The sequence below is a fragment of the Labeo rohita genome, chromosome 22, assembly GCF_022985175.1.
Source record: "Labeo rohita strain BAU-BD-2019 chromosome 22, IGBB_LRoh.1.0, whole genome shotgun sequence".
Lineage (NCBI taxonomy): Eukaryota > Metazoa > Chordata > Actinopteri > Cypriniformes > Cyprinidae > Labeo > Labeo rohita.
The window spans coordinates 31,405,543-31,430,978 of record NC_066890.1 but is presented as its reverse complement, the minus strand read 5'-3'; the positions used below and the strand labels follow the sequence as shown (position 1 = coordinate 31,430,978).

The following is a 25,436-nucleotide window of genomic DNA, read 5'->3' as shown; positions in this document are numbered from 1 at the left end:
AATCAACCCCCGAATGCTTCATCATCAGGGGTCTGGAAACCACAGCACTAAAATATCACATTGTGATGGGGATAAATGACCCAATCACTCAGTTGGAAGCACTTGCCCTTTTTATTTTTAACTGCTGCTCATTCACTCGCCGAGCATTAATCAGGAAAACGTGCCGAGCGACGGCGTGTCACGCTCGAAAGGAGCTCCACATAAACTGTTAGTGTCCAAGAGAGTCATCGAGTCTCTCAAAGAGGTAGAAATATTTGTATTTATTTTCTTTGCCTTAAAATAACAGGACAGTGGAGAAGCTAGAGATCACACTAGATACTGTACCACAGCTCTGACTGAAAAATCAGTATTTGATATAGTCTTGTTTTGCATCGGTCTGCTTTTTGTTTTGCTGTGCTTTGCTTTTTCTTTCATTTTTTTATTTGTTTAATTTTGTTGTTATTTTGTTTCTTTGCTTTTTGTTTTCTTTGCTCTGCTTTTGGTTTGGCTTTTTTTTCCCAGTTCACCTTTTTTATTTTGCCTTGATTTTGTTTTGTTTTGCTTTTGTTTTACTTTGCTTTTTGTTTAGTTGTTTTGGTTTGTTTTACTATGCTCTGATTTTTTCTGTTTTTTTTTTTGTTTCTTTTTGTTTTGTCTTTGTTTTGGTTCGCTCAGATTTTATTTCGTTTTGCCTGTTTTTGTTTTGTTTTGTTTTGTTTTGCTCCGCTTTTTTTGATTTGCTTTGTTTGCTGTTCTCTCCTTTTGTTCTGCTTTGTTTTGTTTTGTTTTGCACTGCTTTTTGTTTTGCTTTGCTGTTTTGCCTTGGCTTTTGTTTTGTTTTGATTTGTTTGATGTTTTGCTTCGCTCACATTTAGTTTTTTTTTTTTTGTTTATTTTACTTTGCTCAGATTTTCTTTTTGTTTTGCTTTGTTTTGCTCTGCTTTTTTTTTTTTTTTTTTTTTTGGTTTGCTTTTTGTGTTGTTTTATTTTTTGGTTTGTTTTGCTTTGCTCAGATTTTGTTTTGTTTTACTTAGCTTTTTGTTTTTTTTCTTTGCTTTGTTTTACTCTGCTTTGTTTGGCTTTGCTTTACGCTGCTTTTTGTTTTGCTTTGTTTTTTTGATTTTTTTCTTTGTTTTGCTTTGCTCAGATTTTTTTTGTTTTTGCTTTCTTGTTTTGCTTAGTTCAGATTTTGTTTTTGTTTTTGTTTTGTTTTCCAGTGTACTTATTGTTTTGTTGTTTTACTTTGTTTTGCTCTGCTTTTTGTTTTCCTTTTATTTTGCTTTGCTTAGATGTTGGATTTTTTTTTTTTTTTTTTTTTTGTTTTTTCTTTTGCTTTGCTTTTTTCTGTTTTGTTTTCCTTTGCTCTACTTTTTGTTTTTTAATTTTATTTATTTATTTTTTGTTTGTTTGTTCGCTTTTTGCTTTGTTTGGCTCGGTTTACTCAGATTTTGGTTTGTTTTGCTTATTTTCCTTTTTTTTTTTTTACTTTGCTTTGTTTTACTATGCTTTGCTTTGTTTTGCTTTTCTTTTTTGTTTACTTTTTGCTTTGCTATTTTGTTTTGCTCGGATTTGTTGTTTTTCTTGTTTTACTGTTTTACTTGGTTTCGCTTGGCTTTGATTTGCTTTGCTCTGCTTTTGGTCTGCTTTGTTTTCTGGTTTACTTTTTTGTTTTGTTGTTTTGCTTGCTTTGTTTTGTTTTGCAATTTACTTACTGTTTTGCTTTGCTCTGCTTTTTTGTTGTTTTGATTTGCTCAGGTTTTCTATTTTGTTTTGGTTTTTGTTTTGCTATGCTTCGCTTTTGTTTTTGCTCTCCTGTTGATCTCCTTTGCTTTGTTTTGCTTTGTTTTTTGATTTGCTGTTTGTTTTGTTGTTTTGCTTTGCTCTGCTTTTTGTATTGCTTTGTTTTTTGTTTAGCTTTTTTTTGTTTAATGGTTTGTTTTGCACAGCCTTTTACATCAGCAGCAAAATATTTATTATAATTTTCTCAAATATATATTATCATTTTTAAAGTTGAAAAACATTTGTTTGTTTTCCTATCCTAATTAGATATGTAATTGATGCATTTTATTATTTACATTTAGCATTGTTTTCCCTGCATGACCCTATCAGACTTGCAAGCCATTTCTGGGTCGTGATTTACCAGTTGAGCCTCGCAAAGAAGAAAGAAATGAAGGACTCCACTTGGCCGCTCTTTCACAGGTCTCTTTTTGCAAATATTTGCAGAAGGACCAGTTTAATGAGCGCGGGATATGAAAGCAAAGCCTGCGGTGAGCAATATCATCTGCTTTGAACACCGTCGGGCTGCTTTCTTCAAAGCACTGCAACTCCCACTAGGCTTTGGGGCAAAGGCTTTCAGGTGGAGGACCGGTGACAACTGCCTATTCCTATTCTGGGCCGAGTGCCAAGGTATGCCAACGGTGAGTTGTAATGCCTCCAGCATCTCTATTCTTCCTGCGACTGGAGATAAGAAGGCAGGCTCTGCTGGAGCGCACCAATTTGGACACGTTCCCACTGTATTACAATACTCTGTCAACAGTGCTGAATGGATCCAGAAGCTTGTACTCAGTGTGGTTCCGGTGTCTTGGGCTGATCAAATTGCAAAACTCAACCAAGTCTACTGCTTTCTCTTTTCATTCTCAAGGCTGACAGAACCTCGATGCACAGCAAGCAAGAATGTTTTTCCCCATCTATCTCATATCTATCCATTCATATATCCATCTTTCCATCCAACCATCCATCTGTCTGTCTATCGATCTCGATCTCTCGTTGTTTGTTTATCCATCCATCCATCTGTCATTCGTTTGCTGGTTCAGTTTGTCCATCCATCCATTTATCTCATGATCTGTGGATTTTGTTCAATTTTTCTATCTATCTATCTATCTATCTATCTATCTATCTATCGATCGTTCGCTCGTCCAGTTTGTCCATCCATCCATCCATTTATCTATTGATCTATCGATTGTTCGTTCAATTTGTCTATTATCCATCCTTCGATCTATCTGTCGTTCGTTTGCTCATTCAGTTTGTCCATCCATCCATTTATCTATTGATCGTTCGTTTGTACGTTTTTGTTCAATTTGTCCATCCATCCACCCGTCGTTTGTTTGTTCGTTCACTTTGTCCATCCATTCATCATTCGTTCATTCAGTTTGTCCATCCATCCATCCATCCATCCATCCATCATTTGTTCAGTTTGTCCATCCATCTATCGTTCTTTGTTCATTCAATTTGTCCATCCATCTATCGTTCTTTGTTCATTCAATTTGTCCATCCATCCATCGTTCGTTTGTTTAATTTGTCCATCCATCCACCGTTCGTTCAGTTTGTCCATTCATCCATCCATCCATCGTTCCATCCATCTATCATTCTTTGTTCATTCAATTTGTCCATCCATCGTTCGTTCAATTTGTCCAACCATCCATCCATCATTTGTTACATTTTTCCATCATCCATCCATTCCATTCCATCATTAGTTCAGTTTGTTCATCCATCCATCCATCCATCCATCCATCCATCCAACCATCCACTCATCCACCCATCCACCCATCTGTTGTTCATTTGTTCAATTTGTCCATCCATCCATCCATTCATCCACTGTCACATTCACAGTTGGTCTAATTCATACATCATAAATATCTTTCAATGTCAATTCAAGGATGAATGGTGCACAACCCTTATTAAAACTTAATATAATTAATGTAAGATGACCTTTGGGATGTCATGAGCAGTTTTTTACAGCTTTAAAGGCATTCACAGTGCAAAAATGTATTTGCCAAACAAAGTTTTAGAAATTCTGTGTACTTTCAGTGCCAAACTTCAACAACTGCTTTGCTGGAACAAGACTAGGACATTTGCCAAGTGCAGCCACGTCTTCCTGTAATGTCTTCCTCTTTTTCCAGCTGCTTCACTAACACCAGCACTCCACAGCATTCATTCACATTCCTCAAGCAGAAGGGAGCAATTTTCACTGGCTCACAGCCCTGATTGGTAACCTAAAACAAAAAATCCTCACGCCGTGGCTCCCTGATGCATGAAGACTGAAACTTGATGAATACTTGATTCTTCCCCCTGAGCGCATCTAACACAGATTATTAGGTAGCGTATGCATGTGGACCTGTGCCATTAAACTCTTCAGAACAACTTCGATAATGTTCATTATTTAATCCAACGTGGAAATAATGTGGACTTGTGCCATAAAACTTTGTAGAACAATTTCAATAATGCTAATTATTTAGTCTAAATTACACTAGTCTTACTAGAAATGCTGTAAGCGACTTTTTGGAATGACTTCAATATGACCTTAAACCTCATTAGTATGCTTTAGCTGCCCCACCTTCAACTTCCTGTTCTCCATATATGGAATATGCAAGAACTCCCATGTAGGAGTTTCTGACTTGCATTCATAAAAAGAAAAAATTTGCTTAAAAAGACAAGCCAGCAATTTGTAACTCTGCTCAACCACCCGCGTTTAGTAATCTTCACCACACGCTCCTGTTGATGTGATGTTATAATTAAGAAATCTTCATTAGTGCAAACACTATCTAAAGACCCAGAAGACTGTGATTAATTTGGCTGTGCTCAATATTAGTTGATGCAGGACCTCAGTGGTACAACTCACTGTCTGTCTTGATTATTTTCAGATCTGCCTGCTTCCAGCTCAGACTAGACAGCATGTAACATGCCCACCACTCTTTTCAGCTGTCAATCAATCTGCTACTCTTAACAAAACTTCTCTCAAGATAAAAGAAAATGCAGTCGGGTCGATTTGATGCATTGTTTGACCATGTTACAAACACGCAAGCTCCAATAGTCATTTTCTCAGAAACTGACTTCAGGGCATGATGTGGCTTGCAAATGCCGCAGATATGAGAGCAGAAAATGTTTGCCTACCATTTAACTACCTATTTCACAATATTCTGTATCAACTAATTATTTTAGACTGATCTCAGGAGAGCAGTACAATACTGGATGCAATCTCCTGCTTCTTCTGTTTTCTTACAAAATATTTGTTTTCTGCCCTCAATACGAGTCAACACAGCCGGATACAAAAATAACCTGTCAAATATTTATTATAAATATTGACCAGTCCAGCACTGCAGCCTGACAGAATGGATTGAGACTACATGATGGCTTCAAACTGTGAAACCTGACGGTTTGCAGATACATCTATTGAACTCACCACCATCAGAAACTCTGTATTAAATGAAGTAGTCACATTGTTTTTCTGGTAGAACCTACTCTATGCTTTCAAAATTAGTCCTGTCTACCATTATACTGTGCTCGTAGCACGTGCGCTTTAATTGCACGCAAAAATGCGGTGGTGCGCACTGTAGCCTGTATCATTTCATATTAAAGCGTGAATAAAACTATAAGTATGCGATCCAAATCATGTACAGCAGTGGCAGGTCTTAAAGTAATAGCAGCCAAATAAGCTAATAACCCAACTGCTGTGATGTTTGTTAATCAAAGAAAGAAAAAAAGAGAAAATCAATAACTTTTGTAGCTTTAAGGATTCATCTATTTTTAATTTAGTGTGCAGTGTTTGATAACTTTATTTAATTTCTGTATATTTCCTACTTGCTGAAGGGCACAGGTAAATAATGGGTTTATATGACGATTGTTCACTTAAATTAGAAGCTGCTATTTTTTAAAGTCTAATAAATGGTAAAATTGATAGCTCTCAATTTTACTGTACTGTTAAATGGCTATAGTCAATGGTTAAATATTAGGAAACAAATAACAGTCTCTTAGGGACATCAGTAAAATTGTTATCAATGATACTCACCTTCAATCATGAAAAAATATTAAAAATAGACCGTCTTTATGTTGTTTCTACATTAATTTGACATTTGAATGTGAAATGATTGCAATATAAAAGTGTATTTAAAACTTTGAATGTAAGGTGAGATTAATCCTGATTAATTGTAAAATAAATTACTTCATTTTTACAATTTTAAATCAATCAACAGCACTTATATTTAAATCAATCAACAGGCCTATATATGTATTAGCATCCAAAATAAAAAATAACATTAAATTTAACAAATAAAAATCACTTAAAAAGTTTTAAAAAGCACATCAAGTCATTGCTTTTTCACAAAAGCTACCTAAATAAATATATGAGTTAATTAACTTAATTTTTAGAATTACTATTTAATATTTTTGTTCAGTTTTGACCTTTTGATTTTGATCCTTACGCACCTACCAACTGCCGCCAGGTACGTGGAGTTTAATTGTTAATTAATATGTATTTTTAAAATGAACCTGTTTAAAACTATACTGTCTTTATGTTGTTTCTACATTAATTTGATGATTGAATGTGAAATTATTGTAATATAAAAGTATATTTAAAAAATATTTAATGATTAATCACGATTCATTTAAATAATTTTTAGTTATTTTTTCAATCGATTGACAGCACTAATATGTATATGTGTACACACGTATATACAAATGTGTATTATATATGCACATATATACACACACATATATTATGTAAACAAACTTTTATTTTTGATGCGATTAATCGAGATTAATCGATTTCACAGCTCTAATATATATATATATATATATATATATATATATATGTATATATGTATATATATATATATATATATATATATATATATATATATACATATATGTATGTATATATATATATATATATATATATATATATATATATATATATACACGTATATATATATATATATATATATATATATATACATATAGACCGATGGATAGATAATCACATCCAATATAAAAGTTTGTTTTTGCGTAACATTAAATTTAACAAACAAATATAACTTAAAAGCGTAAAAAAAAATGTGTTGTTAAAATGAACCTTTTAAAAAATATACTGTCTTTATGTTTCTACATTAATTTGACGATTGAATGTGAAATTATTGCAATATAAAAGTATATTTAAAAACTGAAAAAATTCAGAAAAATGCGATAAATTAGTTAATTTTTTAAATCGATTGACAGCACTAATATATATACATATACACACATATATACATACGTGTATTATATATGCACATATATAATATTTACAGTACACACACATATTATGTAAACAAAAACTTTTAGTTTGGATATGATTAATTTGACAGCCAAATATCGCATTGTTTTTATATAACATTAAATTTAACAAACAAAAACATTTTAAAAAGTTAAATTAGCATTAGTTAACTTAATTTAAAAAAAAACTGAGAAACTCACTAGATCTTGTTTAATGTTGTTAAACTCAGAAAGAGAACCTTAAGAACACTATATTACATAATTTAATATTTATGCTAACAAATATTAAATAAAAGCATTTTTTAGAATTACTTGAATTTTTTTAACATGCATTTTTAAAACGAACATGTTTACTCTATTAGCACACAGCATTTTTTTAAATACATAAAACAATACATCAAATATATAATATACAAATGTACATCTATACTGTACATATAAATGTATATCTTTACAGATAATTGTTCTAATTTTCCAATAAATAAATAAATACACTAAACTCATTCGCTTCTGTAACAAATGCCCATGAAGTCACTGCTACTTCACGCTGAACAAACAAACAAACAACAAAAATCCCGGGGGGAACTGTGTTGTGAACTCTAAAATAATTATATCTCAATAACAGTAAGGCTGTTTGAAAACCACAGCGACACTGGCTAGGATGTTTGCGCTATCACGCTAGACCGGGGACAAACTCCGACTACGACAACAAAATGATTTTGTGGTGGGCCTAAGTTAATAAGCATCAGGCATGACTCCAGCTCATAAATCTTCCCCACACATTTGACTTAACAAATACTTCACAGTCAGGCAGATACGGTGGGAATTGCTCGCACTCACTAAATTATGAGCGGGAAGGGACAGATATATGCAGAAATTGTGTGTGCGTTGTGCTCGGGAGTCTTCGTAGACCGTTTCCTGCATCGAAAGCATCGGTTTAAAATGTGACTCGCGAGCCACGACCGACATTAATGTCCCTTCATCCTCACTCGGGACTGTGAACCGTTTTTCAAAGGCGCTTTCTGTTCTCCCTGAACAAATATTTGCGTCACAGATTGGGGTTTCAAAAGAAAAGATATAGAACTGAACGAGCGCACGATATTAACATACGCAAGTGGCATGAAATATGGTTTGAAGTGCATTCGGCAGCACTGGGATTAATTAAGCATGTCACACACTAATCAGCTTTTTATTCAATTCGCAAATGATTTGCTCCACGTGAAGAATAGAGGACGTTTGGAGCACGCCGTGCATGTTTATGAATTTCTTCTGTTCGGTTACTCAAGTTTTACAAAGCCAACTGAGCAGAAATTACCAGGTACATGTACTCCTCAAGATCTGACATGAGTAGATTGAGAGGGAGCAATGGGCAGGAAAGCCATTAGAGTCAAAATTACATGTGCTAAAAGCTACATTTCTTCAAAGTGAGCAGGATTAGCATGTTGCTAGCACGTTTATAACATGATTTGCATGTTCTTAACATGTTTTAACAAGATTAACATGTTTCTAAAACTATTAGCATGTTGTCAGCATATTGCCAACACGTTTCTAACATGTTGTTAGAATGTGTTTAGTATGATTATGTTGCTAAGAAGTTCTTGGCGTAATTAGCATGTTGCTAGCATGTTTCTAGAATGATTAGGTTGTTAATAGCATGTTTTAGCATGAATAACATGTTAGCATGTTGGTAGTGTGATTACCATGTTACTAGCATGTTTTAACATTATTAGCATGTTACTATCATGACTAGCATGTTTTAGCATGACTACCATGTTGCTAACATTGTTAGCATGATCAGCATGTTGTTACCATGTTGCTGGCATATTGCTAGCAGGATTAACATGGTACTAAAATGCTGTTAATTTGTTGATAAGGTGATTAGGCTGTTGCTAGCATTTTTTTTAGCATGATCAGCATGTTGATGACACATTGTTAGAATGATTAACATGTTGCTGGCATGTTGTTAGCATGATTACCAAGTTACCAGCATGTTTTTAGCATGATTACTGCATTATTAGCATGATTAACTTGTTGCTAGTATGTATTAGCATGATTAACATGTTAACATAATGCTAACATGTTTTGACATGATTAACATGTTGATAGCACATTGTTAAAATGATTAGGCAAATTATTAGCATAAGTATCATGTTGTTAGTATGTTGGTAGCATGATTACCATGTTACTAGCATGTTTTAGCATTATTGGCGTATTACTAACGTGTTTACCATATTGATAGAATGTTTTAGCATAATTACTATGTTGTTAGCATGTTTTAGCATTGTTTATTAATGTTGCTGGCACAATGTTAGCATTATTAGCATGTTGCTGGCATGTTGTTAACATGAGTAGCATGTTGTTAGTTTGTTGTTAACATGATTACCATGGTACCCACATGTTTTAGCATGATGTGTGCATTAATAGCATGATTAACATGTTGCTAGCATGTCTTATAATGATTACCACGTTAGCATAATGCTAACATGTTTTGACATGATTAACATGTTGATAGCACATTGTTAAAATGATTAGACAAGTTAGCAGCATAAGTATCATGTTGTTAGTTTGTTGATAGCATGATTACCATGTTACTAGCATGTTTTAGCATTATTGGCGTATTACTAACGTGTTTACCATATTGATAGAATGTTTTAGCATAATTACTATGTTGTTAGCATGTTTTAGCATTGTTTATTAATGTTGCTGGCACAATGTTAGCATTATTAGCATGTTGCTGGCATGTTGTTAGCATGAGTAGCATGTTGTTAGTTTGTTGTTAACATGATTACCATGGTACCCACATGTTTTTAGCATGATGAGTGCATTAATAGCATGATTAACATGTTGCTAGCATGTCTTACCATGATTAACATGTTAACATAATGCTAACATGTTTTGACATGATTAACATGTTGATAGCACATTGTTAAAATGATTAGGCAAATTATTAGCATAAGTATCATGTTGTTAGTATGTTGGTAGCATGATTACCATGTTACTAGCATGTTTTAGCATTATTAGCGTATTAATAACGTGTTCAACATATTGATAGCATGTTTTAGCATAATTACCATGTTGTTAGCATGTTTTAGCATTGTTTATTAATGTTGCTGGCACATGATTAGCATGTTGCTGGCATGTTGTTAACATGATTAGCATGTTGTTAGTTCGTTGTTAGCATGAGTACCATGTTACCAGCATGTTTTTAGCATGATTAGTGCGTTATTAGCATGATTAACACGTTGCTAGCATGTCTTAGCATGATTACCATGTTAGCATAATGTTAACATGTTCTGACATGATTAACATGTTGATGGCACATTGTTAAAACGATTAGGCAAATTATTAGCATAAGTATCATTTTGTTAGTATGTTGGTAGCATGATTACCATGTTGTTAGCATGTTTTAGCATTGTTTATTAATGTTGCTGGCACATTGTTAGCATGATTAGCATGTTCTTAGCATGTTGCTGGAACATTGCTAACAGGATTAACATGTTACTAGTATGTTGGTAACATGTTGATAGCATAATCAGCTTGTTGCTAGCACTTTTTTAGCATGATTAGGTTAGTACACTGGTATCATGATTACCATGTTTTTAGCATGATTAGTGTGTTACTAGCATGAGTAGCATGTTGTTAGCATGTTTGTAACATGATTAGCATGTTGTTAACATGCTTTTAATATGATTAACACATTAAGATCTTTTTAGCATGATTAGCATGTGGTCAGCATATTCCCAACATTTTGCTAACATGTTGTTAGAATATTTCTAGTATGATTAGCATGTTGCTAGCACGTACTTAGCATAATTAACATGTTGCTAACAATTTTCTAGTATGGTTAACGTTAACATAATGCTTGCATGTTTTTAGGATGACATGTTACATGCTGCTGACATGTTGTTAGCATGATTAGCATGTTGTTAGTATGTTGATAGCATGATTTCTATGTTACTAGCAAGTTTTTAGCATGATTGGTGTGATTAGCATGTTGCTAGCATTGTTTATTAATATGATGCTGGCACACTGGTAGCATGATTAATATTTTGTTAACATGCTGTCATTTTCAGTAGTATTAACATGTTGCCAGCATGTTAAGGATGCTAGGATGCTTTAACATGATTACCATGTTAGCATAATGTTAACATGTTATCATGATTAGCTTATTGTTAGTATGTTGGTAGCATGATTATCATGTTACTAGCATGTTTTTAGCATGATTACCATGTTAACATGTTTTGTCATTGTTTATTAACACGTTGCTGACACATTGTTAGCATGAATAGCATGTTGATAGTGTGATTAGCATTTTGCTAGCATGTTGTTAGTATGATTAACATGTTACTATGTTGATGGCATGATTACCATGTTACTAACATGTTGTTAACATGTTAACCAGCATGTTTTAACGTTGTTTATTAACATGTTGCTGGCATATTGCTAGCAGGATTATCATGTTAGTAGCATGTTGGTAACATGTTGTTTTTTTGGTAATGTTGCTAGCATGTTTTAGCATGATTGGTATTTAAGGATGCCTGCATGTGTTTAGGATTATTAATGTTGCTAACGCGTTAGCATGATTACCATGTTGTTAGTACATTGGTAGCATGATTTCCATGTTACTAACATGATTTTAGCATGATTATGGTGTTATTACTATGATTAGCATGCTGCTAGCATGTTGTAGCATGATTGCCATGTTAGCATTATGCATGTATGCTTTTAAGATGATCAACATGTTGATGACACGTTAACATAATTAGCATGTTGTTAGTACTTTGATGTTTTAGGATAGTGTGTTATTACCATGATTAGCATGCATGTTTTAGCATGATTGCCATGTTAGCATAATGCTTGCATGTTTTAACATTACCATGTTGTTAACATTTTGTTGTCAACATGTTGATAAAGTCATCAGTGTGTTGCTAGCATGTTTTAGCATGATTACCATGTTAGCATAATGTTAGCATGTTTTAGTATGATTAACGTTGCTGGCATGTTGTTAGTATGTTTGTAACACAATTACCATGTTACTAGCATGTTTTTAGCCTGTTTTTTGCTCCACGTGAAGAATAGAGAACGTTTGGAGCACGCTGTGCATGTTTATGAATTTCTTCTGTTCGGTTTCTCAAGTTTTACAAAGCCAAATGAGCAGAAATTGCCAGGTACATGTACTCCTCAAGATCTGACATGAGTAGTCTTGAGTTTTCCAGCGGGGAAGCTTTTTGAGCCAAAATTGCAGGTGCTAAAAGCTACATTTCTTCATGGAAATCTAGCTATGTTAAAGACAATTGGGATCATTTTCCCTCAAAAAAACATTAGGGATTGCTGTGAAATGCTTTAATGCAATGGTTTAATGTGTTTAGAAATGCTTTTACTTCAATTTGAGCATCCGTAAGAGTTGCAATTAGTGAAACATATTAATTGCCTCAGTGGGTTTGTTGATACACACATTACGGCGAGTATCGAACAACTGGCCTCTGAACCTGACCGGTTTGGTGGTGTTGGTGTGTTGGTGTATTGACATTGGTAGTGGTTGCCATGGAAACTGGAGTTTTCTGGTGGAGGCAGGTGAGCTTCAAAGGACTGATGTGGTTGTGATGAGAACAGACAGTCTTTGAATCACATTACACCAGAGACTGGGCGAGCAAACAAATTAACCTGACACGGGCTTCGGCGCCTCTTTGATCATTCTTATTGAAAGGGTGTGTGCGGGTGTACATTAACCACTGTTCACGCACAAAAACATCCAGATTGTTGCTCTCAAGGCGTAATTTGGAAATGCCATTCCAGTTGAGAAATAAGCCGTATTTGTGTTGAACAGAAATCGTGACAAGGTGGTGATGCAACCCGCATGTTCTTTGAGGTAAGTTTTTTTTTTTTTTTTTTTTTTGCAAAAATGTAAAAAACACGTACATTATTATCATAAACTAGCTGAGTAAAGTTCGCAAACTAACTTTTAAGTTGGCTTGAAAAATGTGCTAAAACATAATTTAAAATGTTCGCATAATTTACATATTACCATGTTGCTATGATGTTTTTATTACATGATTAACAAGCTATTAATCTATAAGCTATTAACTGATTAGCATTTTTATAACATGATTAGCACATTTATAGCATGATTAGCATGTTTCTAGCATGTTTATAACATGATTATCATGTTAGCATGTTTCTAGCATGGCATATTACTATCATAATTAGCAAGTTTCTAACATGTTTAGCATGATTAACATGTTGTTAACATGTTTCTTACATGATTATCATGTTAGCATGTTTCTAACGGCAGACTGCAAACAGGATTAGCATGTTACTAGCATGTTTTTAGCATGATTAATGTTGTTAGTATGTTTGATAACATGTTTCGACCATAGTTAGCATGTCATGGTGCTATCAAGTTTCTACCATGATTAACACGTTTCAAACAAGTTTCTAGCATGTTTCTAACATGATGAGAATGTGCCAACATTTTTTTTAACAAGATTAACATGTTGTTAGCATGTTTGTAGCATCATTAGCATGCCCTGAACACATTACTATCATGATGAACATGTTTCTAGTATGTTTTTGGCATGATTAACATGTTGTTAATATGTTTGCTAACATGTTTCTACCATGGTTAACATGTCATAGTGCTAACATGTTTCTAGCATGATTAACATGTTTCTAATATGATTAGATTGTGTTAACATGTTTTTAACATGATTAGCATGTTGTTAGCATGTTTCTAGCATCATTAGCATGCCCCGAACACATTACTGTCATGATTAACATGTTTATAGTATGTTTCTGGCATGATTAACATGTTGTTAATATGTTTGCTAACGTGTTTCTACCATGGTTAGCATGCCATAGTGCTATCTAACATGTTTCTAGCATGATTAGCATGTTTTTAACATGATTAGCATGTTGTTAGCATGTTTCTAGCATCATTAGCATGCCCCGAACACATTACTATCATGATTAACATGTTTCTAGCATGTTTTGGCATGACTAACATGTTGTTAGTATGTTTGCTAACATGTTTCCACCATAGTTAGCATGTCATGTTACTATCAAGTTTCTACCATGATTAACAAGTTTCTAGCATGTTTCTAGCATTATTAACATGTTTCTAGCACGATTAACATGTTGTTAGCATGTTTCTAGAGTCATTAGCATGCTCCAAACACATCACTGTCATGATTAGCATGTTTCTAGCATGTTTTTAGCATGAATAACATGTTGTTAGTATGCTGCTAATGTGTTTTTAGCATGGTTAACATGTTTTTAGCACATTGCTAATGTGATTAGCATGCTGCTTGCACAGTTAGCCTTTTTTAGCATGTTGTTAACATGTTTCTAGCATGATTAGCATGCTGTTAGCATGTTTCTAGCATCATTAGCATGCTCCGAACACATTACTGTCATGATTAGCATGTTTCTAGCATGTTGTTGGCATGATTAACATGTCATAGTGCTATCTAACATGTTTCTAGCATGATTAGCATGTTTCTAATATGATTAGATTGTGCTAACATGTTTCTAGCATGATTAACATGTTGTTAGCATGTTTCTAGCATCATTAGCATGCTCCGAACACCTTACTATCATGATTAACATGTTTCTAGCATGTTTTGGCATGATTAACCTGTTGTTAGTATGTTTGCTAACATGTTTCCACCATAGTTAGCATGTCATGTTACTATCAAGTTTCTACCATGATTAACACGTTTCTAGCATGTTTCTAGCATAATTAACATGTTTCTAGCATGATTAGCATGTTGTTAACATGTTTCTAGCATCATTGCCATGCTCTGAACACATCACTGTCATGATTAGCATGTTTCTAGCATGTTTTTAGCATGATTAACATGTTAGTATGCTGCTAATGTGTTTTTAGCATGGTTAGCATGTTGTTAGCACATAGCTAATGTGATTAGCATGCTGCTTGCACAATTAGCCTTTTTTAGCATGTTGTTAACATGTTTCTAGCATGATTAGCATGTTGTTAGCATGATTACCATGTTGTCAACATGTTGCTAACATGTTTTTAGCATTGCTAATGTGATTAGCATGTTGCTAGCATGTTTTAACATTATTAACGTTACTAACATATTTTTGATCATGACTAGCATGTTGCTTGCACAATTAGCATGTCAGCATGTTGTTAACATGTTGTTAGCATGATAAGCATGTTTTTAGCGTGACTAGCAATTGCTAACACATTTTAGTATTGCTAGCATCATTCAGCATGTTGTCTTAGGATAGTAATTAAGCTTTGCTAGCGATAGCTTAAATACTGCATTAGTCTTACTGTGCAATGAAAGTCTATGGGACTTTTCGTAGTTTTGATCGTCCATTTAACGAAAATCATCAGTCGCATCGGTTAGAAAAGACATAGCAACCCGAGTAAGAACAGTCTGAAGGTTTGACCTGAGTTTGGTGGACCCCAACTGTCTGCCACATACTTTGACCAATCAGAATCAAGCATTTAATGAAGCACTGTTAGAGTATTAAATATAAATTAAAAGCTACAGACACTGACACTAGTCCTGCATGTTAATAGACTACTTCACCCAAAAACGAACATCCTGTCACCAGCAGAAGGGCAGCCACGGACCCGTTCCAGTCTACTGCTCCCATTCCTCCGGCCCACTTTACAAGACATAAAGTGTGTGTATGATGGGAGGGCTTCCTCCTCGCTCTCTTTGGAGGCTGCATTTGGAGGGGAGGATTCGGGTGAGGGTGCGTTTCGCTCCACCAGAGCGATTGCAAGTCCCGACTGCTTTCCTCCAACTGCTTCCTCTGTTTTCTCACTCCCGTTTCCCTCTCTGTCTCACTTTCTCTCTCTCACGGCGGGGATGGGATTGATCGCCCATGCTTCATTGCCTTGCAGCTGAACGCTTGGTTGTAAGGCCATAGGACGGTACAGCAAACACATTCAGGCTGGAGAAAGAGATGGTCCTGTGGAGGTCTGACACCACTTGGATTACACCAGGATTAAATGTGCTGCGTCTCAGTACATGTGCGGCTTGTTTAGTTTGACAGGACTCACCTAGGCCAGCTGCACCAATTGCTATCAGAGTAAAGGCCTGTTTTTGTTTTTTCCCCAACTACTAAAGTATGAACAATACTAAATAGACTAGAAACATTAGTTTGATTTTAAGTTTGAGTACTTTATTGATTTATTGTTTGATATATAAACATAACTTTTTATTGAGTTAGCTCAGAACAATATTTCATGTCCATGTGCTATTTTCATTTATTCAGTTATTATGAAGTAATTTAGTTTTATTCTCACATATATTATATTATTATATTAAATGATATTATATTATACAGATATTTTTTAGCATTATGTATATTATAGTATATAGTAATATTTAAAATTATATTTCTATTTTATTTTTAATGTTAATATTAGTTTAAGTGTAGTTTGTTTCTTTTTGTTTTATGTGCTTTTAGTATTTTTAGTTTAAGTGTTAGTAATTTTAGTACTTCAATGTCAGTATATTTTGTTTAAATAAATATAGAAATTTGCCCCTCTCTATATCACAGCAAATTTATTTATTTATTTTTTTATTTATTTTCACATTACATAATATCTGTGTTGTTATATATATAACGGCAAATTAATTTAATTAATTAATTTATTTATTTTCTACGGAGCCCCTTAAGGGACATGGTGGTGAAAAAAATCAGAGTGAGTGAAAAAAAATTCAGGGTGGGAGGAAAAATATTTTTCAGATTTTTTTGCGTTCTCTCGCAAAACATTTGCGTTCCTTCGCAAAACTTTGCGTTCCCTCGCAAAATTTTGCGTTCTCTCGCAAAGTTTTTTTGCGTTCCCTCGCAAAACTTTTGCGTTCTCTCGCAAAACTTTTGCGTTCTCTCGCAAAACTTTGCGTTCCCTCGCAAAACTTTTTTGCGTTCCCTCGCAAAACCAGTTGAGTTCGGACAAACACTATCTGTTTACTTTACAGCTTGTAGTGGTTCCTACATTGCACGTTCGCAATTGAGCGACTCATAGAGTTTGATTCTGAACTTGGACTCAAGTAGGCTATTATATAAATACATCAAGGCACGATTTTGGTACATTCTAAAATGTAAAACACTGTAGGACCAAGTTCAGTACACACCTTATATACCAGAATAGCTCAGTATATAAACGTAACCCGCTAAATTGCACGTTAAGCGTATCCCCCAGAAAGAAAACTTAACGGGATAATAGAGTATAAAAGGCCGAACTCGGTATAGAGTTTGTTATACATTTTAAATGTAAGAAAGCAGGTAAGCCCCGAATATGAACAGAAAGCTCTCCAATGTACCTTAGCTTAATATAAGAAGACAATGATATAAAAAGCCAACATTTTATGTTTTATTAAAAATAGGCAATTAATGAAGTAATCCATTAAACTAGTGGTTCTCAAACGTTCCAGTAGGTGGCGGCATGTCACTGTCTTAATGAGCAAGGCGTCCCGTCATTCATTCATTCATTCATTCAATAACTAAGCAAATGGTTGTAGTTATGAATGGGTGATTAATCACGGACTCTCCGAATGGTTCAAAGCTGCAGATTAATTCAGAAACGAAACACCGCTGTTGCTTGGAGAGACGCCAGTTCTGTTGCGGATTTCGTTGGAACTATTATTATTTCGTTAAATATAACAAACGTGTTTAAAATGTAGGCTACATTTAAAATGTCACTTAATATTACCCTTTTTGTTGAACTGCTATATAAAATAAATGTTGCATTTGCAGTCGTTTGGATATTGCATTCTCCTATTTTAAACATGAAAAACAATAACTCGCACAGGGTATTTTTCTGTATGGAAGACAGTTTTTATATTATATATATATATATATATATATATATATATATATATATATATTTTTTTTTTTTTTTTTTTTTACAGTTTTTATATTTCAGCTGTTTGATCGCGCTGGCGCCTCGCAGCCTGTTCATTATTGAAATAATACACAGAATCACCCAAACAGATACAAACTTACACTAGTCAGTTCAAATAGTCTGTATTAGTCTGTGTCGTACAGCGTGAGCACCGGTCCAATCCACTGCAGCACATTTTTGTTCACTATGATTTTTTCATGTCGATATTGGAACGTACAAAGCCCGGTTAATTTAATGGTTTAGCTGCAAATACATTGTGAATATGGAAACATTTGGATTTGTGCTGAAGGAGAGCCATACGTGAGCCCATACTTTCAGTTTCGCTTTAAATTATTTCTTTTAGTTTATTTATAGCTATAAGCTTATACCTATTATTATATACTGCATTATATTATATGTATTCATTAAAAATGAATAAGTTATAGTTTTTTGGTTTTAGTTTTTGGTCTGTTCTGAAAACGGTTAAATTTAAAGGATTTGCTGTGAAGTGCAGGGAACTAATGGCCTAGGCTATGTGTGTTTATAATGTTGGTATTATAACACGCTGTAGGCCTGCTGGTAGTATTATTTCTGAATAAAATGGGACTAACAGGCTACGTGACTTGTTTGTTTTATTTTTCCTTTCAAAAACTTATAATTTTTTTTTTTTTTTAAACAAGCAGCAAACAAATTAACCATGGTTACTATACTTAAACCACTGTAACTACAAATACCGTCTTAATTCGTCCATTAGCTTCCATTAAGCGTTTTCTGTATCCTAAAGGTTTTCTGTGGGAAGAAAAGCAAGTTGCATTTATGACTGCTTTATTGAGAGTAATGCTATTAATATTAAAATTTTTATTAGTATGAATAGCATTTATTAATACCGAATTGGGCCTCCGCTGTCACTGTTTTAGTACATTAATCCACATTAAGCGTTTTAGGATTTTCCCAAATCGTGCCTTAAACTATAAGCAATTAAATGACTGTATATCTATAATAGGCCACTTGAGTTCAAGTTCAGTATAAAACTTATATGAACCGCTCCGTTGTGAACATACTGAGCTGAGTAAACAGGAAGTGTTTGTCCGAACCCAACCGGTTTTGCGAGAGAACGCAAAAGTTTTGCGAGGGAACGCAAAAAAACTTTGCGAGAGAACGCAAAAGTTTTGCGAGAGAACGCAAAAAACTTTGCGAGAGAACGCAAAAGTTTTGCGAGAGAACGCAAAAAACTTTGCGAGAGAACGCAAAAGTTTTGCGAGAGAACGCAAAAAACTTTGCGAGAGAACGCAAAGTTTTGCGAGGGAACGCAAAAAAATCTGAAAAATATTTTTCCTCCCACCCTGAATTTTTTTTTCACTCACTCTGATTTTTTTCACCACCATGTCCCTTAAGGGGTTCCGTAATTTTCACATTACGTATCTGTGTTGTTATACATATTACACCAAATTTATTTATTTATTTCTCATTACATCATATCTGTGTTGTTATACTTATCACAGCAAATTAACTAATTAATTATTATTATTTTTTTCACATTACATAATATGTGTGTTGTTATATATATATGTGTATATATCACGGCAAATTTATGTATTTATTTATTTTTACATTACACAATATCTGTGTTGATATATATATATATCGCAGCAAATTTATTTATTTATGTTCTTTCACATTACATAATACATGCGTTGTTATACATATGATATATGATTATTTATTTATTTATTTTCACATTACATAAAATCTGTGTTATACGTATCACAGCAAATTAACTAATTATATATATATATATATATATATATATATATAAAATATTAGCAATTTTATTTTTTTTACAGCAAATTTATTTATTTATCACATTACATAATACATGTGTTGTTATACATATGATTATTTATTTATTTATTTATCTATTTTCAGACTACATAATATCTGTGTTGTTATATATATCACAACAACTTTATTTATTTCACATTACATAATATCTGTGTTGTTATATATATAACGGCACGTTAATTAATTAATAATATCTGTATTAATTAAAAACAACAACAAAATGTTAACTGAAATGAAAAAAGTTGAACTTGTAAAATCACTAACATTAAATATTCACCAAATATAGCTAAATGTTTATTATTATTATTATTATTATTATTATTGTTATACATAGTGAACACTGAAATGTATATTAAATAGGAATTAACCAGTTATTTTTCCTGGCAACAAATTTTCTATATAGTTAATAGTATATAGTATTTATACTAGTATCAGTTTGCGACAAATTTTATTGATTTATTTATTTTTTACTTTAATTAAAATGACATAATATCTGTATTGTTGTCGTTAACTAACTACTAATTACTAAACTATTAAAACTTGTTTTTATTATTTAAAGTAAAAAAGCTGAAATTAAACTAAAACAAAATTCTACGAAAACAACAACAACAACAACAAATGCTGCCTTGGCAACTAAATGAAACAAAACATGTTGAAATGCTAAAATTACTAACACTTTAACTAAAATAATAAAAATGCTAAAAGCACATAAAAACAAAATAAAAATTCACTTATTAAAATTAACATCAAAACTGAAAATATAAAAAAATATAATTTAAAATATTACTAAACACTAAAATAACATATAAATTATACTGAAATATCTCTGTATTATATAATATATTTATACAGCAGTTCCTACTGGTTCTCAAATCTGATTGGCTAAGAGTAGTGAAATATTCTAGTGATAACAGCACTCTAACCGTTTCACCATTTGTATCACTCCGCTTGTGGTATTTCTCACAGCGAGTGTCACGGCGGACACCCAAATCCACTCTAATTTTATAAATAATACTGTTTTTGTGTCACGGAATGTAGTTTTAACAGTTTTTAGACAAGAATGTACTTGTTTAGACTTCAAATATGCAGTTTGTTAGTGGAGATAACGTCTGCTTGAAAAAAATTTCTGTGTTTTCAGAGATGTAAACTCCAGGGTGTCAGCACTCATGAGAGCAGCCTTACCTTCTGGAACCAGATCACAATCTCCAAAATCTCTGTTATCCCATATATTCCATCATTAGCATGCAAGTGCACATGTGTGTTATTTCATTACCTTTCTCACAGGTTGCTCCGCCATAGCTGGGCAGACACAGGCACACGAAAGAGTTGATCTCATCGATGCAGGTGCCTCCATTCTGACACGGATTGGACTGACAGTCATCAATATCTGTGAGAACAAACCAAGACAAAGAGATTCAGAAACAACGCTTTGGGTTGTGCTTTTTTACCATTTCATTAGAGCTGAGAAAGTAGCGCAGGTGCTATAAAACGGCACTTCTGAAAGTTGCGATTTTGTTCTCATTATTTTTCTATTTTCAAACTAACATATGTCCTAACATTGCTATATTTCCAATTACTGAGGTAAAACGTCTCGCTGGCGTTTCAGAAATGAACTTGTACAATACTAAGACTGAAATCACTATAATAATGAGATGGACCCTTTTTACAAACACGCTTGTGCGGAAAAGAACCCGGACCAGCTGTGAATATCAAATCTTTGTGGACACAGGGGGGAATTAGTCATCCGCTTGCATTGAAAATGTATTTGCTGAGCCTTTCTTCAAGATCTTACTTCAGGAACTGTACATACAGCTACAGTTCAACCTATATTGTTTCTCTCAGTGTTTCTGTCATGACCAAATGTTTTGGTATTTGGTTTTCAGTCTGTGCTTTAGACACATTAGTGTTATTTACACTAGTTTAACTCAAATCAATTTCCAGGTTACCAAGCACATTTGCATAAACGTCACTGGCACATCTCCAGATTTTTCAGCATGACAGCTGTGATGGTAAACTTGACATTTCGTAATGTCATTTTGCAAGTTAATGCGCCATAAAAGTTAACTGTGAAAAAGCAGCGTGCAAATGACATAATGACTTGGACATCAGCTTCTTATTAGAAATCTCCGGGCTGCAATCTGTTGAGGTTCATTTCGTGCAACTCAAATTGTTTTTGGTGGCCCAAAGCCAAATGTCATGTAATGTATCTTGTAGATTTTAAAAACACTAGTTTAATGTGATATTTTTTAATAGGTACATCTAAAATATTGCATAAATAAAAACAGCATTTGTTTGTTGTGATTTTTCATGCAATTATTATCTTAATCCTGATTCCTGTTGCTACAACATAAATACAATTTCTGACATGCATCTATAAACCATCAGGTAAAAATAGCATACTTGTATTGTTTGTGGTAACTAAAAAAAACCCCTAAAGAAATGTAAAGATTTATTTATTTGTTTGTTTGTTTGCTTGCACTAAATATTTTAAAAACAACATTTACTTACTAAATACTTTACTAAAAAGCATTACTAAATACTTCATAATTGCTAAAACAAAAATAAATACATAAATGGACATGAAACACGATTTATGCAATATTTACATATTTTAAATATTTACATATTTTTTACGGGTTGTTTATGTATAAATGTAGTTAAATACATAAAATATACTAACAATAATAAATGAGTTGTACAGTTTGTGGTTACAAAAACTAAATATTTAAGCATTAATTTTAAATAAATGAATGCAACAATATATTAAATAATATTATATGACAGCTGAGGATAAAATAAATAAATAAATACTTTATAATAAATAAATGCATTTATGTTATTAAATTTTACACTTGCAAAAATATAAATATATACTAACAATAAATGGATGAATGAACAAACAAACAAATAATAAGTTTGTGGTTACAAAAAAATAAATATTAAATTAAGTATTTAAGCATAAGTTTTTAAAGAAATAAGGAAATACAACAGTTTAATAAATAATATTATTATATAACATATCTGAGAATAAAACTAAATAAACACTTCATAATAACTAAATAAATAATATAGCTTTAATATAATACAGCAATTTATGTACGCATGACTGCATTTATATGATGTTAAAATAAATATTTAAGCACAGGTTTTAAATAATAAATAAATAAATAAATACAATAGTATAATAATAAATATTATATAACATATCTGAGAATAAAATTAAATAAATACTTCATAATATCTAAAACAAATAAACAAACAACAATAAATAAATGGAGATTAAATTACTTTTGAGATATAAAATAGCTTTAACATAATACAGTAATTTATGCATGCTTGAATTTATGTTATTAATTTTTATTCTTGCATAAATATAATTAAATATATACTAACAATGAATGAATGAATAAATAAATAGTTGTAGTTTGTGGTTCCAAAACTAAATATCAAATTTCATATTTAAGCAAAAGTTTTAAATAAATAAATACAACAATATAATAAATAAGATTATTATTATATAACATTTCTAAAAATAAAACTAAATTAATAATTACTACAACAAACAAACAAACAATAAATACATAAGTAAATGAATGAATGACTAAATAAATAAAGTTGTACAGTTTGTGGTGACAAAAACTAAATATTAAATTAATTATTTAAGCGTACGTTTCAAATAAATAAATACAACATAATAAATAATATTATTGTATAACAGCTGAGGATAAATCTAAAATACTTCATAAATAAATAAATGGAGACAAAATTTGTTTTGAGATATAATATATATAATATATTACACTGCATTTATGTTATTAAATTTTATTCTTGCATAAATATAATTAAATGTACACTAACAGTGAATGAATGAATGAATTAACAAAGTTGTACAGTTTGTGGTTACAAAAACAAAAATTAATATTTAACCATACTTTTTAAATAAATAAATAAATACAACAATATAATATATAATATTATTATATAACATTTCTGAGAATAAAACTAAATAAATACTTCATAGCTGAAACAAACAAACAATAAATACGTAATAAATAAATAAACAAGTGGAGATGAAATTGATATAATATAGGTTTAACGCAATACAGTAATTCATGCATGCCTGCATTTATGTTATTACATTTTATTCTTGCATAAATATAATACTATATATATATATATATATATATATACATTAATCTATTAAAAATGTTTAAATAAATAAACTTATTTGTGGTTATCAAACTGTAGAAAACCCTGAAGAAATATAAAGATTAAATATTTAAGTATATGTTTTAAATAAATAAAACATATACTTTTAAGACCCTTTGGCATTAAGCAGAAGAACAGAAAAAAAACCTACCGCTAAAGTTGAACATTTCTGAGCTCTGAACTAAATTTCCATTATAAAAGCCTCTCAGACTCTCATCGCTCCACACATAAACATAGCCACGCATAAAATTAGACCCGGGTCAGCTGGGGGTGCATACAGACATACACACACACACTTTAAATCCAATAGTCCACCTGCCCGCAACCATTTCTTCTGCTCATCCCAAGCTTGAGGGCAAAATCAATTAAGACACAGCTGGCAAACGAGAGCCTCTAGTCTACAAACCATCAGAGTGTATCTCCTGGGCTCCAGAGAGGGCAAAGGCAGAGGGCGGCTGGATCATCTCCACTTTGCCTGGAGTATAAAACACCCATGGCTGGACTAATGAGGTTTTAGATGCTCAAGAAACACGCTGGGATGAAAGCGGAGCTCTGCTGTATCAAAGCAACGCAGTGGTAGAACTACTGTATCAAAGTGTCAGCTGACTTCAAGTAGGGAAAGAGTTGGCAAGTCTAGAGACCCAATCCCAGGAATCACAGAGGGTGGATAACAGAGTCATGCTTCCCTCATTAGTGCATCCATACAAAGCACACCTCCAGCGTATAATAAAACAGCAGTAAAAAGCTGTAGAATTAATCAACAGCAACCAGTGTAGTTCAATCCCTAAACAAATGACTCTTATGGACCGGTTCTTTTCAGTGAATCAAAAACGTACAACGCAACCACTGAACTCTGATTCCTGAATGAATGATTCTTTCGAGCACTTCTTTTTAGTGAATCAAACAAAAACAGCATGACCAGTGTGACTCAAGTCCGAAACAAATGATTCTTATGAACAAGTTTGAGTGAAACAAAAACACACAGCGCAACCAGTGTAGTCTGATTCCTGAATGAATGATTCTTTTGAGCACTTCCTTTTAGTGAATCAAACATAAACAGCATGACCAGTGTGACTCAAGTCCAGAACAAATGACTCTTATGAACAAGTTTGAGTGAAACAAAAACACACAGCGCAACCAATGTTGTCTGAATCCTAAATGAATGATTCTTCCGAGTGGCTCTTTTTAGTTAACCAAACATAAACAGCATGACCAGTGTAATTCAATTCTGAAACAAATGACTCTTATGAATAAGTTTGAGTGAATCAAAAACACACAGCGCAACCAGTGTAGTCTGATTCCTGAATGAATGATTCTTTTGAGCACTTCCTTTTAGTGAATCAAACATGAACAGCATGACCAGTGTGACTCAAGTCCAGAACAAATGACTCTTGTGAACAAGTTTGAGTGAAACAAAAACACACAGCACAACCAATGTTGTGTGATTCCTCAATGAATGATTCTTAAGAGTGGTTCTTTTTAATTAATGAAACATAAACAGCACTACCAG

The 25,436-nt window shown here is 32.7% G+C and overlaps 1 protein-coding gene across 3 annotated transcripts in view; it reads right to left on the bottom strand.

Moving 5' to 3' along the window:
* The window catches only part of ncanb (neurocan b), a 212,692-nt gene that overhangs the window by 30,280 nt on the left and 156,976 nt on the right, over window positions 1-25,436 (bottom strand). For all 3 annotated transcript variants that reach the window (XM_051095274.1, XM_051095275.1, XM_051095276.1), the window contains exon 10: window positions 20,991-21,104. In XM_051095274.1, coding sequence (XP_050951231.1) covers window positions 20,991-21,104 — 114 coding nt within the window. The remainder of the gene's footprint in view (window positions 1-20,990; window positions 21,105-25,436) is intronic.